This window comes from Pseudorca crassidens, chromosome 11 (genome assembly GCF_039906515.1).
Source record: "Pseudorca crassidens isolate mPseCra1 chromosome 11, mPseCra1.hap1, whole genome shotgun sequence".
NCBI lineage: Eukaryota > Metazoa > Chordata > Mammalia > Artiodactyla > Delphinidae > Pseudorca > Pseudorca crassidens.
Window position 1 is genome coordinate 21,322,976 of NC_090306.1, and position 18,410 is coordinate 21,341,385.

The window sequence follows — 18,410 nt, forward strand, 5'->3', positions numbered from 1 at the left end:
ACCGGCAAGTGACTTTTTGTTTCCATCCTTCCAAAGCTTAATATCTCTCTTTCTTCTCCTGCCCATTAAAATCCAGGACCAGTGCCTGTTCTCTTGGGTGTGCACTGCTTGGATGAGAATGAGACAGTTCATGTTGCAATAAGCTTGTGGGCTCTCCTCCCTCCTGTCCTGGTTCTGGAGAGAGTTCTGACAGGAGAGGATGGATAGACACACGGATCAGTATGTCTTAAAAATTCAAGCACGAGAGCCCGGCAAAATGAGGGTCTTAATGTGAAAGCTAAAGACGGGTCAACGTTTTTGCAGCAGTCTTCTCTCACGGTGAAAGTCACCTGGTGATTTCCTTATCACAAAATCCAAAGGCTTGGACCCGTCTCCTCTTTGCAGCAACTGATGCTGTGAACTCTGACACGGAAATACTCATCTCTTGGCTTCTAACACGCTCCATTGCCTGGTTCTTCTTCTACCCTTTTCAGTGTCTTCTCTTCTACTTATTTTACTTGTCTTTCTCTTTTTTCCTAAATGGGAGATTCCCCCAGGTTCTGTCTCTGGCTTTCTCTTCTCCTCTCTCTGCATTTCTCCCTTCTCCCACCTCTTGCTAACCTGAAGGCTTCAACTGTCATTCCATGTGGACGATGCCACTGAAAACTGTCAATTACTGAGTATCTACCATGAGCTGGACACTTTAAAAAAAATATTTATTTTCTTTTATTTATTTCCTTTATTTTTTTGGCTGTGTTGGGTCTTAGCTGCAGCATACAGGATCTTAGTTGAGGCACACGGGATCTTTGTTGAGGCATGTGCGATCTTTCATTGCTGCACGCAGGCTCTCTCGTGGAGGCGCACGAGCTCAGTAGTTGTGGTGCGCGGGCTTAGATGTCCCACGGCATGTGGGATCTTAGCTCCTCGACCAGGGATCGAACCCTCATCCCCTGCATCGGAAGGTGGATTCTTTACCCCTGGACCACCAGGGAAGTCCCGAGCTGGACACTTTTTACATGTCATCTCACTGATCTCACACCAATTTTCTGCCTTTTAGGTGAGGAGGTAGAATCTCAGGGAGGTTTGAAGACTCACCCGAGACATCAAGACCACACAGCAGACGTGCTAGAGCCAGTGTTGGAGTTCAGATCTTTCTGGCTGTAAGGCCCACACTGTTGTCACTACACCGGCCCTCCTAACCCATGACTCGGCCTCCGGTCTCATTTCAAAATCCACAAGTCTTCTTCTCTGACTGGTTTCTCCTCCTAACAGAGACTTTCTGAAACCATTCACCACCTTTCTCCCAGTGACCCAGCTCCCACTGGCGGGAGTCTCTGCCTCATCTCGCGGTCCTCCCCTTGCCCCGCTTCTCCACACCCACCTCCTAATCTCACCAGCTGCCAGATGCTACCTCTGACTTCATCTTTCCCTTCTCCCAACCAGCCGACACACCACTTCCTGAGCACCGTTCCCCAGGCCACATTCTTCCCTTAGGTAAAATCTTCGGTGGCTTCCCGCTGCTGGGAGAAAATAATGTCCAAATACCTCCACTTCTTGCTCAAAAGTCCAATCTACTTTTTGGGTCATATCTCTCAGAACTTCCTGACACGTAAACTGTGTACCAGTGAAACCGGGCAACTAACTATCCCCTGAGTGTCTGAATGTCCCATTTCTATGCTTTTGTTCAGGCTGCTCCTTCTTACAGGAACTCACTCTGAATCCAGCAGCCACTCCCCATCTGCACAAACTCTACCCCGTCTCATGTAATGCACACGCAGACACACACACACACACACACACACACACACCGATTCTCCTCCACCACCTTCCAGTTGGATGTCACTTTACATCTTTAAGCCTTCCCAGATTTCCATCTGTTCCACTCTTGGGGAACTTAGCCTGTGCTACTTTGGGTTTATTGCCCCCCTCCTCTTCTTCGTAAGCTCTAAATCCCTTGGCACAGAAGGGACATTGCAGACTCCTCAGCGTATTCCCTGCAATCTTTTAGTCCAAGGGACATAATGGATGCCTGCCAAATACATATTAATTCAATTGAGTCAAACTTTGGTAAAATCTAGCAGCGTGAGGTCACATTTTAAATGCAATGCTGTACACGATTCTCCCCTAGCAAGAAGAAACAAAATGTTTCACACAGTCTCTGAGCATCTTGAGATCAAGACTGTTTAAATGATGACTAGGAGTGCATAGCCTCAAAATGATTACCTTTTTGCCTAATGTAGAAGGGAGAGAGGGCAGAAAAGGATTTGTGGAGAAAAAGAAACAACGTTAGGTTCTGCCCACTGTCATATGAAGAATGGAGAGGAAATAACTTACGGTAGAATGCACATCGATAAGATAGGATGGCAAACGCTGAATGATAAAAGTTCAATTTACGTGTAGCTCTCCTGTGACACATAAATATTGTCAGGTAAGGTACACTACCGCAATATTAACCTGTACTTAGTGAGATGTTAGCCTCTGAAAATGTTCTTTGGTTTTTCCCTATATTGTAGTTTATGTCTTCCTAAGTGGATGGTAAGTTCACAGAGGGGAAGACATAGACCCACTGTTACCCGGCTCTTCTGACACTTTGGTGTTTACTAAATGTTATCCTTGGGACTGAGCATCAAAGAGGGTCATGACTCTTCTAAGGTCTCATTCTCAAAGAGTTATTAACACAATTTTGGAGGATGATTTTTGAGAAGATATCCAATATATGGCTATGTTTATACACAAGAATTTATATCAGATTCAATGATACTCACTCCCGAATTGTGTATCATGGATACAAGAAAGTTGTAACTTTGACTTCTCTTTAACCCTGTTAGTTTTAATCTACTATGAAGCAGAAGAAAGTTCAAATCATGGACAACCACGCCCTCTGTGCAATGCTACTGATCTTAAGGAGGAGTTACAAGCAACTGGATGCAGCAAGATCAGTGCAAATCTATCACCAACACCAGTCAATCTATCCAAAATGTGTGCTGACAAAAAGCCAGTGCTCTCCCATTGGGACCGAACATTATCCTCTCCCCGAACACAATGTAATTGCTTAAATCCCTAATTTCTGCAACTCAAGGAATTTCTTAAAGTATGAATCTCCTTTTGCCAATGGCAAAGTTCCAGGTTTGGGGAATTGAGACATTAGTGATGACAGGAGGCATGAGGTCAGAGGATGACAGACAGGACTGAATTCACTGCACAGAGAATTCTCCAGGAAATACCATCTGCACACCTGAGGCTTAGAGTTGGTGTGTATAACCAAGAAGTCCACTAGGAACCAATGATTTAGCCGGGATAGGGGCTCTCCAATGACTGCCAGTCCTATTTAAAAGTTAACAAAATGATTGCTAGAAACTTTATGTTCTGGGAGAAAGGTAGGGTAGGGAAGGTGAAAGCAGACAAAATGCAACATAGTCACAGATGCAAACCCTCTTCTCACTCACCACAATCATTTGAGCCACGTAACTTTCAGGTCCGGTGTATTCAGTCGGGTCTTTCACCTTCACCAGGACTAGGAAGTACAAATAATGCCACATATTGTGTTCTGACTTGATGTGCTCCTCAAAAGAAACCGTTTTATTATCAAACTTGTCCCTCTCGAGTCCTGCAAATCACAGGAGACACAATGTGTGTAATTTAATCAGCACTCGCTTCTTGGCATAAAAACAGAACATAATAATTATTGTGAAAAAACGCTTTCTGAAAGACCATGACAATTTAAAATGTTATGATTAAAAACAACGTAGTATATAAGGCCTGCAAAAAAAAGTCATAGAGTTTTTAATTTCTTTCCTGTGGATCCTTAGAAATGCACAGTCCTATTATAGATGTAAAATTTGCAGACAATTTTAAATATAGCTGTATCAAAATTGTCAAATTAAACTGGACCGCAAGTCTAAGAAAAAGAAGTCAAAATGATTGTGCAAGAAAAAGCACGCTTGCTAATCAGGGCAGAAAGAAAGTGTCATTTTAACCGAAACTTGGGTAAAAGGAGAAAAGGCAGCTAACAGTCATCTCTTCAAAACCACTTGTAATCAGTGAAGGGCAAACGAATGTCCACAGATATCTGGGCTCTGAGCGCAGTAAGGACTCACAGGCTCATTCCACCCCTTAGACTACTGTGTTCCAGGCATTTTGGGGAGGGGAAGGTCTGCTCAATTTCTGGGGCATATTTTTAGCCTCTGGAAGGACACGGAGCAGTAATCTCACTGGGTAGTAAGATTCTTTTCTCTCAAAGGTTGAAGCGCAGATGAAAGGAAATGAATGGGGATGAAGAAAAACATCTATGGAAAAATGAATTATACTGCCAAGTAAAATGGGATGTTGGGATTCAGTCTGGTTTTGCAGTTCAGATACTGGAGGAGAAATCTGGAAATTGAATTCCAAACCTGGCTACTCTTTTCCTAAACATATTTTTTTTTTTTTTTAAAAAAAGGTCATTTGGCCATTTAGGCATGAAGAAGACCCTTTAAACAATAAGATGCAAAACAAAGTCCGATAAGTAAAAAACCTGTCCCCAATGAAGGCGTGACCCTTTAAATTATATTACTGGATATTTTTACGGGAAATACCATAAAGTTTGGCTGGCAGATGGCTATGCCTCATCTTACTTGACCTATCAACAGCTCAGCATGCTTCAAATAAAATCCAATCCTCTCCCCCAAACCTGCTCCATCCATGTTCTCTTTTCATTCCATGACAACTCCGTTCTTCCAGTTTTCAAGCCAAAAGTCTAGGAGTCAACCCTGAATCCTCTCTCTCTCTCTCTCTCACATGCCACATCCAATTCATGTTGAAATTCTTCTGGCTCTACCTTCAACATATACCCAGAATCTGATTGCTTCTCACCACCTCCGTGGTTACCACTCTGGTCTGAGCCATGATCATGTCTCATCTGGATTACCCAAATAATCTCCAGACCCCCTGTTTCCACCTTTATTCTCTGTGGCCTATTCTCAACACAGCAGCCAGAGTGATTCTTTAAAAACCCGAGCAGGATGGTGTCCCTCCTCTGTTCCCAACACTGCGGCGGCTCACCTCCTCAGAATAAAGGTCAAAGTTCTTACAGTGCCCTACAAGTAGGGTTGCCGGGGAAAATACAGGATACCCAGTTAAGTTCAAAGTTTGGAAAAACATCGAATAATTGTTGAGTTTAACTACATCCCACGCAATATCTTTTTGCTAAGCCCTAAGTGATGTGGCCCTCCAGCCTCTCTAACTTTGTCTCCCTCTATCTTCTCCCTTGCTAACTCTCCTCCAGCCACAATGGCTTCCCTGCTGATCCTTGCACCCAGACCCCTGCCCCAGGGCCTTTGAACTGGCTGTTTCCTCTGCCCACAACCCTCTTCTCTCTGGTGTCTCTTTGACTAACTCACTTACCTTCCAGTTTTTCTCAAATCTCACCTTCTCAATGCGGCTTACCTTGATCACTTTATTTAATCCTATAGCCTGTCTCTTCCGTTTTGCCAATACTTTCGATCACTCTTTCCTTGTCCCCTTCCTTTTCCTAGAGCGCTTATCACCTCTTAACAGACTGAATATAGCCATTTCAAAGGTGTTCTATTAAACTGGACCACAAGTCTCAATTACAGAGGTAAAAATGATTGTGCAAGAAAAATCCAGCCTGCTAACTGGCACAGAAAAGAGGAATATCATTTTATCCAGGAACTTAGATATGAGCTTATTACGTTGATTACTTATTGCATGTCCATGGGCAGATATATGTGTCTCTTTTCTTCACCAATGGTCCCAATAGCTTAGAATATTGCCTGCTACATAGTCGGCACTGAATAAAATATTAATTGAGTGAATTAAGAATATGTCACTAAGAATATAACAGAACTGAAGAGATGCAGAAAGAGTAGGATATAAGCAGAAAGCAGTGAGGCAGTAGAAGCTGTGAACTGGCAGAAACCAGGAGGTAGAGCAGCAAGTAGAGAGAAGCAATTAGCATAGGGAAGCCATTCTAGACAGAAAGAAAGGGGAAGCTGAGAAAAAAGTTGTTGGGTAATAGCGTATGGTGGGGCTGAGGGTCTTGCTTTAGTTTCATGAATAGCATCTGGCTCCCCATGATGGCTCTTTGCTTACTGCACCTGTTATCTTAAACGGCTCATGTATTGTTTCAATAAATTCTCATTACTTTAAGAAAAAAAAGACTATGTCACTCATAAAATATTGTTCCACTAGGACGGCTATAATCAAAAACAGATAATAGCAATGTGGATGACGACATGGATAACTTGGAAGCCTCCTACACTACTGATGGAAATGTAAGATAGTGCAACTTTACAGAAGAGCTTGGCAGTTCTGCAAAAGGTTGAACATAGAGTAACCATGTGTACCAGCAATTCCACTCCTAGGTATATACACAAAAGAAAGACATATGTCCACACAAAAGCATGTGCATGAATATCCAGCATTATTCATAATAGCCAAAAAGTAGAAACAACCCAAATGTTCATCAGCTGATAAAAAGATAAACAAAATATGGTATATCCATACAGTGGATATTTTTCTGCAATAAAAAGAAAGGAAGTACTGATACACGCTATAACATGAACCTTGAAAACATATCAAGTGAAAGAAGCAAGTCACAGAAGACCACATATTTTATGATTCCATTTATATGAAATGTCCAGGATAGGCAAATCTATAGCAACAGAAAGTACATCAATGGTTGCCTAGGGCTGAGGTGGATGGAAGGTTTGATGGGAAGGAAGGGAGCAGTGATGGCTAAAGGGTATGAGGTTTCTTTTGAGGGCAATGAAAATGTTCTAAAATTGATTGTGATGATGGATGGAGAACTCTGAATATACTAAACCCACTGCATTATACACTTTAAGTGGGTGAATCATACAGTATGTGAATTGTACCTCAACAGAGTTATTACCAAAAAAAAAAAAAAGGAGAAAATTTTAAAGTAGCTTTCTCCTAGAATTCAATTCAAACAATTCCCTACCTGTTGCAAGATACACAGGACTATAAAGATAATGTCTACCATCAATTAACCTACAATATGGGAGAGGAAACAGACAACTTGTTTATATTCTGAAGTGATACAATCTTCCAAGGAAACATAAAGGAGGACAAAATGAGTTCTGACCAGGCACACTTTAAAAGGTTTCAAAGAGGCATAAAACTTTAAATGTCTGGCCTATGAAACATGATCATGGCAAATGGAGAAGAGACGAATGGTAAGAAAAGGTACTTAACTTTTATTGAGCACCTATTTCTGCTGACAACTATAAAGATGTCCAAACATGCTATAATAATTACAATAATCCGATCTGACCTTTTAGCATGTGAGGAAAGAGATTCAGAGAGATTCAATTAATTGCTCAAGTTAACACCTCTATTTAGTGGAAAAGTCAACCAGTATTTAAATAAAAATATTCCTGACTCCAAAGCCATGTTCTTTTGCCTCTGGGCTGAGGAAATAGCACAGCAAAGCTAGAGATGAGAGTAAATGCCCTGTTTAGGGGGACTGTCAGTTCCTCTGGTGTGGCCAGGAGGGAACACGCAGAAATTAAGATGAAATGGTACATTTGGCACAAAACATGGAAAGTATTAAACACAAAGCTAAGGAGTCTGTGCTTTATGCTGAAGATTTTTTTTTTTTTTTTTGCGGTACATGGGCCTCGCACTGCTGTGGCCTCTCCCGTTGCGGAGCACAGGCTCCGGACGCGCAGGCTCAGCGGTCACAGCTCACAGGCCCAGCCGCTCCGCGGCATGTGGGATCTTCCCGGACCGGGGCACGAACCCGCGTCCCCTGCATCGGCAGGCGGACTCCCAACCACTGCGCCACCAGGGAAGCCCAATGCTGAAGATTTTTGAGGCAGCCTGGCATACTGGGAGCTGTGCTTTAAATAACTCCCTGTGCCAGGATTTAGAGGAAGACTGTGAGAGAAGAGGCTAAGGGTAGAAGTCCAGGGGACTAGGACAGGGGAGGAGAGATATAAGGGAGGGAAACTGGTTGTCTTTCATCTTCACTCGGTCTTGCTCTCTAAGCTTGATCATCCATTCCCATGGTTTCAACCATCATCATGCTGATGAGTTCTCGATCTTTATCCCCAGTACTGACCCTTCTTCTCAACTTTAGATTCTACTTCCCGCTGCCTCCTGGATAACTTATGGGCATGTCAAACTCAACTCATCAAAGATTTGTTTCTTTAGCCCTTCTTCTTCCCCTCTGTTAATGAAATCCCTGTCCACCAGTGAACTTGAGGTCGCCCTCAGACTCATGCACTGACTATCCATTCTGTGCACGTCTTGTAGTCACCCTGACTTTCTCACCATTCTCCAAACACACCAACTCCTCTGAAAACTCTACGCCCCCATCTAGTCTCTTTCCCACTTTACAGGAATTTCTTCTCCAAGAGCCAACTCAACCACTGCCACAGCTCTGACTCCCTTGGTTGGTCCTCTCTGTGTCTTTGTTATGAAAATTTGTCTGTTTCTATCTTAGGCTCTACTGCTTTGTCTGATTTATTCTTGTATTACCGGCACCTGGCATAGTAGCTGGAAAACAGTAGGCATTCAACTAAAGTTCACAGAATAATTGAATGTATCAATAATAAAGATTGAAGAGGACTCTGGGGTAGAAACTGAAGAGGGCTTGATGTCCGATTAGAGGTACCAATTTAGGAGGAATCTAGGACTACTCGATATTCTGACTTGAATGACCAAGTTTAAGGTAATATCACTAAATCAAGAGGAAAAAAAATAGAAGGAAGAGATTTTAAAGGGAGGACGTATTTGATTTTGGATGTGTTGAGTTTAAGATGCCTACGGAACAACCAATGTTGGGATGTTAGGTAGGAAGCTGGAAATTCCAAACAGCATTCAAGATATAACTCCACTAGTCCAAGGATAAATGACATAAAATGAACAATGAAAGCCAGAGCATCAGATGAGACAACCAAGGGAGAAAGAAAGGAAGGGTAAGAGGAGCTCTGTGTGCTCAATACAAACTTTTCAGGAAAAATGTTAAGGCTACACTTATGTTGTGTTTCCCACCCAGTATGACTAAGGTAAGGGAACATACCCACTCACTAGCCAGGCATCCACATTCCTCTTCTCTGCTTTATTTTTCTCCATAGTCATCATTTGACATTCTATGTATGCTGGAAAATAAGTTCCATGATGGAAGTGTTTTTTGTCTGTTTTTGTTCACTGCAATACCCTAGCACTTAGTAGATGCTCAGTAAGTAACGGTTGAACAAATAGGTGAATGAATGACTTTCACGCATAAGTATAGACAATAAAGATAATAAAATAATGCGCAAAGTATAGAGAAGGGACTAATTACCAAGAGAAGAACCTAGATGCCCCCCCTCACAATTTAGCCTTTATTTCCTATTAAATCATCTAGAAAGATCTTTAATTCTAGGAACCTGACCCTCCTATGATAGGAGTTCTGACCTATCATCAAATCCTTTCTCCATTTTGTTATTTTGTCACACCTGGTCTGTCGACATCTCCTTTTCACTGGATTTTTCACCTCTAGTAATTCAAAATTAATAGTTAATGTGGACAACAGAGTCGATTTGTTTCCATGCTTACTGCTTCAGCTCTGTCATGTGCTCATCATCACCTCATCATGACCACCTTCTGGACCACTAGCAACTGTTTTCTGAATCCCAACTCTGAAACACCTGGTTCACTGTCTTCAAGGCTAGGAAAGTCCCATTTGCTCTCACTGCCTGTCACAGTACCTACGTCTTCTGTTGCTACTATGGGCATCCTTGGAATACTCCTGGGGCCAGCTCCTACTGTGGAGAATCTCTCCTCTGTTATTTGATACTATATCCCCCTTTGGATCACAATTTAACACCAAACTCCTCCAAGAACCGTTTCTAGATTAATCACAACTATTTGATAGCCTACTAATACAACCCCCAAATATCCCGAATGTTTAAATTATTCTTGTAATTAAGTTCTTCTAATATATATGGTATATATTAGATCTTATATGTGGTAAGTGATTCCAGGAATGAATGCATATCTAGATATACTTTATCACAACACTTCCCACATGTTTCTGCCCTTTGAGGGCAGAGAATAAAGAACCTTTATGTTACTGAGGTCACAGGGATTAGCAGCTAAAAGAGCTTGAAAACACTTTTCAATATTTAAGTAAGTTTCTATTTTATTTCAAACGTTCACACTAAATTTGTTCTACTTTACAAAGTATTTGTTCTAATATAAAAATACTATTTGAATTTGCTCTCAGGCTGACTCACCTCAGTGGTCTCTCAAATTTGTTAATAAATGTGAAGCTTCTGAAAAATAGGCCATGTTGATCTAATACCTTCTGATATAACACCCTATATCCCTGTGGACATGTGTGTGCCACAGAAACAATACCATACATGTGACAAAACTTGGGATAACTTGGAATTAGTGCATCTAAGTTTTTTGTCTGCAGTATATAGCAATTTAGGACTTACTTGCTTTATCTTCCTTTTATAGGTTATAAGCCACATAAGTATAGAGACAATGTTAATTTGGAGGTGACTAATTGGATAGTCATTCATTAAGCAAATATTTATGAATGATCCCTAATATACACTATGGAAGCATAAAAATGGATAAGATGTAGATGTGGATCTCCTAAAGACGAGAAGTTATCATGTATTGAGAGCTTACTCTCAGTTAAGCATGGAGCTAAGAATTTTTAGATACAGGATTTCATTTATACCCACCACAACCCCAAAACATGGCATTATATTCCTCACTTTCAAGGTGAAAGGAAACTTGACCAAGACCACATAGCCAGGATGTGGAACCAGTGTAGACCCATGTCTACTTGATGGTAAAGTTCATATACTTTCTATAAGATGGTAAGGCATAGTATACAACAGAGGAGATGAGGCAATGAAAAATATGTACAGTACTATATAGCTAATCGTGATCGACAAATTTAGGAGCAGATGTGTTTGCTTCTGGTTAGTGAGACCAGAGAAAGCTGAATTCATGGAACAACGGCTTTAGATCTGGGTCTTAGAGACAGGGCAGTAGTTCAACAGCTTAGGAGTTTGGGTATTCCAAACAGAAACACCATAACTGAGAACACATGAGAGAGAGTTAAAGATGAGTAATGCAGTTGAACCAGAACCTGAGCTATAAATGGGAGAACAGTGGAGGAAAAGGCAGGCAAAAAAGAAGGGGCCCAATTGTGGGGCAGCTTACATGCCAGGAAAATCAGAATTTTAGAGTTATAGACTGTACAATGTTATCGATAGGCTTTTGAGTAAGGAAATGAGTTCAAAGTGGAAAATTCTGTCTGGCAGCACTGAATAGTCCATTTGGGGTGTATGAGCCAGCGTGAGCCTCAAAAACCAAGGTGTGGCTGTGGGAATATGTGGAAGCAAGTGAGACTGTGAAAGCAGATTCAGTACCACGTGGTAACTAGTGCACCCGGAAGAGGAAAAAGGAGATGCTTAAAATGATGGAGAAGTTCCCAGCCCAGTGGGGTATCATTAATTGCAATACAGAAGACAAGAGAAGTTGCCAGGTTAGAGGAAGGAGATGGAAAGGCATGATGCACTGGTTTGCAGATATGGTAAAATTGGCTTCCAGGAAGCCATATCTTTTTAAATGTCAATCAACCATGGAAAATAAAGAACAAAAGCCTGGAGAGAGGTTGGAGCCCTGGCTGCATATTTGGCGATAATCTACATAAGGGCAGAGGGAAGAGACAAGGCGTCTATGATAAAATCAGAACCTCTGATCAGGGGTTGGGAGAAGGACTAGGGCCTTGTGATAGACCCAGAGAACATGCAATCTGAGCTAGAAGAAAAGGTCAGCAGGAAGTTCATGATGAGATTTGAGACAAACATTTCAACTTGGTGATGAAGGTTATTGTGATATTTTAAGGAATTTACAGGCTACAGGCTTTTTGATAACCGTGAAAAGCCAGAGAGAATTCTGACATTGAAGGGAAAGCTCAGAGGAGCAGAAATAGGGGTGAAGTGACACGCTTATTTTGCTGTTTACGTTTTTTTGTTGTTATAATAGGGGGGACAGGATGATGTCTTAGAATGAAGCTCAGTCTACCGATAGATTTTTCCAAAGAACTCATGTTTCGGAGGTAGTGTGCTGACATAACAGTTATTACGATTGTGAAGAAAAAGGCTTCGAGGAAGCAGTGTAAAGGCAAGACCATGAGACACAGGAAGATCTTCAAAGGTACTACCTTTCTTCCTCTGTGGGACTCACCCTTCTATATAATAACTCTCTTCCCCAAATCTCCCAATTATTGCACAACATCTTTCTGGCGCCACGTCAATCTTGTGTTCCTCCATCTAATCTAGACATATGAAGAGAAGACTCTTCTTTTTGTGTCATTTCCTTCCAGCAAGTCCCTCCCCAGCACTGTGCAATCTGGTATCTGCCCTTACTTTCCTGGAAACTCCTCTCTAAAATCTCCAAAGCCTCCTAAACGAGAAATTCAAAGGCTCTGCTTCAGTTCATGTTACTGCTTTGACACAGTTGATAATCAATTCTTTTGTTCCCAAGGGTATTTTCTCCCCTCACTTCCACGTGCCACACATGTCCGGTTGTCCTCACACCATTCGGACTGGAAAGGTTTTGTGAGTGTGTGATCCCCTTTCTCTTTCAACTTTTCAATGCTGACGTTTTCCATGTGAGCTCCCATCACCTCCTCCTCTCACTTGGAAGCCTTGCTCCACACTCCAGCTTTTTCTATGTCATACGGGCTGAGGATTCCCCGATACTGTCTCCTTCTCTGAGGCTCAGACAGATATGTTGACCTCTGTGCTGAGTGTATCCCATTGGGCTGTTCAGTACATACCTCAATTTCAGTACTTCCAAAGCCAAATTCAGTATATGCCTATGTAAAATTGTTTTTCTTTTTCTATTCCCAGACTCAGCTGTTGGTACTGCCATCCACCCAGGCACCCACGCTCTCTCATATCCATTCCAAACCAAACCATTGAAATTTAAAAATTCTATCTCCCCAGTATTTCTTAACTTTGTCCTCTAATCCTGAATACTGCCACCACTACCTCTCCCGGATCAAGGTTTTGTTACCTCTCATGGACTATGGCAATAACCTTCTACCTAGTTACTCTGCCTCCAATATTGTCCCCTGATGAACAACTTCCCATAGCTGCCACAGTGCTCGAAAATAAAAATTAGACCCTGCATCCTCTACTTAAAATTCTTTAATTGTTCGCCATCTTCTATAAGTCCATAGGATGAGGTCCAAGCTTTCTAATATAAGAGGCCACATATGATCTGGCCAATCTCTTTTGCTGGCATTGCCCTGCTCTGAAACTTACACTCCAGAAACATTGAGCTGTTTACAGGAAATGAAGACTCTACTCATGCTGTTCACCCGTCCACGCCTTTCCTCCTTCTGCTGGCCACTCTGCTTCTGCCCACTTGGATATGGCTCTCTCCCTTCCATCTTTTTTTTTGGCCGCGCCATGTGGCATGCAGGGTATTAGTTCCCTGATCAGGGACCGAACCTGTGCCCCCTGCATTGGCAGCGTGGAGTCTTAACCACTGGACTACCAGGAAAGTCCCTCCCTTCCATCTTTTACCATCAGCTCCATCACCATTTCTTCTAAGAAACCTTTCTTGACTCTTCCTCTGCTGCCCCCTACCACAACCCAACGAGATGTTAACAACCTGTAAACTTCTCCATCATTTCCTTTAATGCATTAGATAGCACTGATATTTACTGTGTCTGTATTCCACAACAGATCGTGGACACCCCGAAGGGCATGTCTAATTTGTGTTTGTTTCCTTGGAATAGAGCTCATGATCAGAGGTTAATATCTGGCATACTCCCACCTGTTGGAGGGATGCTGGAAAGGCTTGGAAGAACCATTCAGGGAAATGAGACAGTTGATAAAAGGTGAACCAAGGAAGGAAGGGGATTTATTGCGGGTCCAGTTTAAGTTATATAGAGTAAACATCGTAGTGAGGCCCTTATGTTTGTTTTGTGACTTTTATCAAAAAGATTCTTCAGCTTGACGTGGAAAAATAGATGGTGAGTATCACCAGGAGTTGGTGATTATTCAAGGAGGGGGAAGGATCCTAGGGTGACTAAGCCAGCTACAGAGATGACTAAAGCCAGAAAGGGCTAAGGTCTATGAAGCAGAGGATAGAGCCAAAGGAAATAATGAGGACAAAGAGAGGGTTGGGTGGGCCTGAGAGAGCTAACGATAGAAGAAGAGGAGGACAGGATGTGAGAGAGAGAGGGAGGGAGGGAGAGAGTGGCAGAAATTGAGAGAAACCACAATTCAGAATCAAAAACAAAGTACTGCCAGTGAGTAGAAGTTCAAGCTGCTGGGAAAATCATCTGTGGATTCATAACCTAACAAAATACAATAAAAATCATTCTATTGTTTAATCAATATGTTATTGTGATTAAAAATCTGTTTGCCAGTTGGTGGAACCTTTTGGTATTTTGTAACACATACTATAGTCGGAGAATCATACAAATTGCAGAAATAATGGCAAGTTAGCTTTGGGATGTAATTCTTCTGCTTCTTCTGGAAGCAGAGTATCCCAGTCCAATGCTCAGTTACATAAACTGAATTTTGTCCAGCTTTCATTTTGAAATAATTTTTCCCAAAGTACGGCAAACAAAAATCATTCTAGTCCCTCCTTTCTACTGGGCAGTTTCTTTCTCTATTATTTTAGTATCTTGAGAACACTTACCACAGATGAAGCAGGTTGTCTTTAGAATTTCTTCTTTTTTCTGTTTTTCACTTCTGAGATCCGCAAAAGTATCAATGATAACCCCAAAAATCAAGTTAAGAACGATAATGATGACAATGAAATAAAAAAGAAGGTCATACACCACTCGGGCAGCAAACAAGGGCTCCTGAAATAAAAAATTTTAAAACATTAAAAAAAAAGCCCATTGTGTATATATACACACACACACATTTTGGAGGCATGTTGATTTAGCATATTGTCTAGCAGAAAGTATATATTCAACCACTGTTTGCTAAATATGAATAGTATTCCAAGTTGGAAAAATAAGACCCACTTTCTATCTTCGTTTTCTTTAAGTGTTGTGAGGAAAATTTTCCAGTCTGTCCCCAGACCCCTTCCATTCCCTAGGACTTGCACTTTTCCTCTCCAAGGGAGGGACTTACTGTGTATTAAAAACCACTTTACGTGTCATTGTGCTAAATGCGTTTTGGTGCAGTGGGTCCCTATCCCAGAAGCTGCACGAAAGGTAAGACAAATACCAGTCCCAAAGGTCAGAGATCAGAGATTTGAGAGGATATAATGATCCGTCCATTTCTGGAGTTGAGTTTGTTCTTGGCCTTATAGAGTTAAGTACATTCAACTCAGGCTTATTTCTACTTGACAAATGGTATTAAAATACACATTAGAGATCAGATAGCCTAGATGTTTCATAGATGAGGAAACATGAGATGAACGGACAACGTGATACGGCTGGCCTGTTGGAGGACTGAGATTATTCAAGCTCCCAGCGTGGCCCTTGAGACGTTGTAGCCAATGAGAAATTTTTCAGCCTTGCCATTTGAATATACAAAATCCTGTTAGAATTTGTTCAGATTTGATATTCCTCGTCGATAAATAATAGAGGCTGTTCCTATTCAGAGGCAAAGAGTAAATATTCATGCCTGAGAAACCTGACAGACAAAAGGCAGCCTGGTTTCTGTTATTTACGTAACAATCAACTCCTCCATAAAGACTATAGTCGAAATATATATAGTTGAATATAACTCTGTCCACAGTTCAAAGGTGTACAGAGTTCATGACCCTACTAACGTACATAGATTTCTAGGACATTAGCTGTTTCTATGTAATCCCAGTATACAGCGAATTGGTTTCAATGGCCACCGTGATACTGTTAAAGCAAACAACATAACATACAGTACCCTGAAAACAAAAACCATATTGTAAATGCTGTTAAGAAAGGTTAAAACAAGATCATGTGCTTCTTGAAAAACCATTTTTCTCCAGCTTTTACTTCTTTTGAGGGTCTTCTCAGCACATCTCCCACGCCGCCGCCGTTCCTGAGGCCCTGGTTCAGGACAGTCACGATGCACATAAGGAGGGTGTCACACGTTCTTTCAATTCCATCTTCATATTCCTCAGCAGCTACAAAAACAAACAAGTCAAACAGTACAGCAACCTCATGCTTTTAAAACACACTCTTATGTACTGTCAAAGATCTATTTCTTTATAACTGTGTCAGGACACAGTTTTCTGAAGGGATATAACACGTTATTTTCCATGCGGCAGCCCGTGAAGCCCGTGACTGACACAGACTCAGAAAGCACGCATATAATATCCCCAAATCATTTTTTCTTCCATCGGTGGAAAATGACAGAACGAAAAGGACAGAATATAAGAAAGCTAATATTCATTGCGCATTGTCGTGATGTGGGGAGATTTCAGTGAGACCTTCTGAAAACACAGTTAACTCACCCAGGAAGCAAAAGTATTGTGGGGGGGAAAGAGTTTGTACAAGGAAGCTAGGTGAACCCAGCTTTAAATTCTACTCTGTTCCAGAACTGGGACTTGGGCAAGTTACTTAATCTCAACGTCCTCCTCTGTAAAATGGGGGGGGGGGGAGTCTGTTTAAGGATTAAACCCTTCAGAGGGTTATTTAAGGTATGTAAAACACTTTGTACAGAGATTGGCACATCCATAGTAAGTTAAGGGCTCACAAATTGGGGCAAATGCTATTTCACTTCTTTAGTAAGTGTTTAAATTTTTCTGAATGACCAGCATGGAGCTACAGGTAAGAAGCACGATGCATTTATGTAAACAATTTATTTCATGTAAATAATTTATTTTATGTGAATGTGTTTATGTGAAAATATTTAGGGACAAACGGAGAGAGATAAAAAAGTATAATGTGACAGGAAAATTCCTAGTCTTATTTTGTTTAAAGATAAAGTTACCAAATATGGTAGTAATCTCTCAGTCATTTAAAATAATAACAAATTCACACCAAATTGGATACTAGAATCAGGATTTCCTAAATTAAGTAAGCAGAAATGTACTTTTCTTGTTACAAGATTAAAGAACCAGAGTGGCACTGAACTTTGGAATGGTGTAGCCAGTCTGCATGTCACGGCGTGAATGTAAAAACAACTACCACCAAAGGAAAAAGAAAGAGAACGCTTCTATTGATAATTTTGTGTACCTGACCCACTACAAATAGCCTGTCTGGTACTTTGTTATGAAAGGGTTGATTTTCTTCTTGTAAGCTGACTTCAACATCACATGGACGAGGGATCCGGCATTTTCCCTTTATTCAGAGCTGCTTCTTTCTAAAACATACTCCTCAAGAGGAGGGTGGAAGTCAGAGAAGGGTAAGCATCAAATGCAGTATCAAAGATACCAGCAGGGTCTGTGCTGGACCACTTCCCGTAGAGGTGAGCACCAAGGCACATTCTGACTTAGAAAGTAGAAGAAATAAAACCGCTTTTGGAGACAGGAGAAATGAGGAAGAAGTAAAGCTTGTGGTACCAGCTGTCAGAACAGCAGAAGAGGCAAGAAGGGCAGAGAAGACAGTGAGAAAGCGCAGTCTGCACAGTGCTTGGTTAGGTCCCCGACACCTGGTGGTGGTGCTGGCTAGGAAGAATGCGAAGAAAATAGTCAGAAATGTGTACGAGAGTTAAAGGAATTTTTGAAGAGAAATATGGTTTTCCAGCAATGCAGTCACGTGCAGTATGTCTATATACTACTTTGCCACGGTCAGACGTTCAATCAGTCTTCTATCTAGTGGCAGGATCTGCATTCGTTTATTTCATCAGCAACTACCTGGTCATATGACACCAATGTTTACTAAAGGCTGATTAAGTACCAGATTAATCAGTTTATGGAAGCTACAGGAAAGTGCTCCCATCTCTCCCCAATAATTCAGAAGTGAGGTTGTCTGCTCTTTAATAAGAGCTGAGCTAGTAAAATCCACACACAATTCACACGATTAGCCATTGTGAAATAAAATAGATTGGCTGCAAATACATAAAGAGAATTGGCTTTCTGTGTGACATGTAAACAGCGGGAGAGTGCCCAGGTCAGGGTCAATGTCAGCCATAGTCCAGCCCACTCACTCCATAACAAGTGCTTGGGCATGCCAGTTACACAGTAGCCTCTAGGAGCTCGGTTAATAAGGTTTTACCTTTGTGAGATGGATCTATTCATCATATGTTAAGCCAAGTTCCCAGGCCTTCAGGCTGAGAGCCAGGCCCTGAGTCACGATGAATTCACCTAAATAAATGCCACCTTGTGGAGACCTATCTACATAACCAGCTCTCCCCAAGCCAAACCTGCTTCATGTTAATATATCAAGAGCCCTTGCATTAGGTGCTAGAAATACAAGTGGGAAGATGAAAGTGCTGCAGCCCCCAGGAAACTTATGGTCCCCTAGGAAATGTGGGTAGCAGATGAACAGAGGC

The 18,410-nt window shown here is 41.6% G+C and overlaps 1 protein-coding gene across 4 annotated transcripts in view; it reads right to left on the bottom strand.

The window, feature by feature from the left end:
* Positions 1–18,410, bottom strand: part of ITPR2 (inositol 1,4,5-trisphosphate receptor type 2) — a 533,444-nt gene that overhangs the window by 54,456 nt on the left and 460,578 nt on the right. For 2 of the 4 annotated variants that reach the window (XM_067695971.1, XM_067695969.1), the window contains exons 53-56: positions 15,968–16,098; positions 14,677–14,842; positions 3,426–3,586; positions 3–186 (exon numbers count right to left, since the gene is read on the bottom strand). In XM_067695971.1, coding sequence (XP_067552072.1) covers positions 3–186; positions 3,426–3,586; positions 14,677–14,842; positions 15,968–16,098 — 642 coding nt within the window. The remainder of the gene's footprint in view (positions 1–2; positions 187–3,425; positions 3,587–14,676; positions 14,843–15,967; positions 16,099–18,410) is intronic. The other 2 variants (XM_067695972.1, XM_067695968.1) reach the window with 1 other exon arrangement.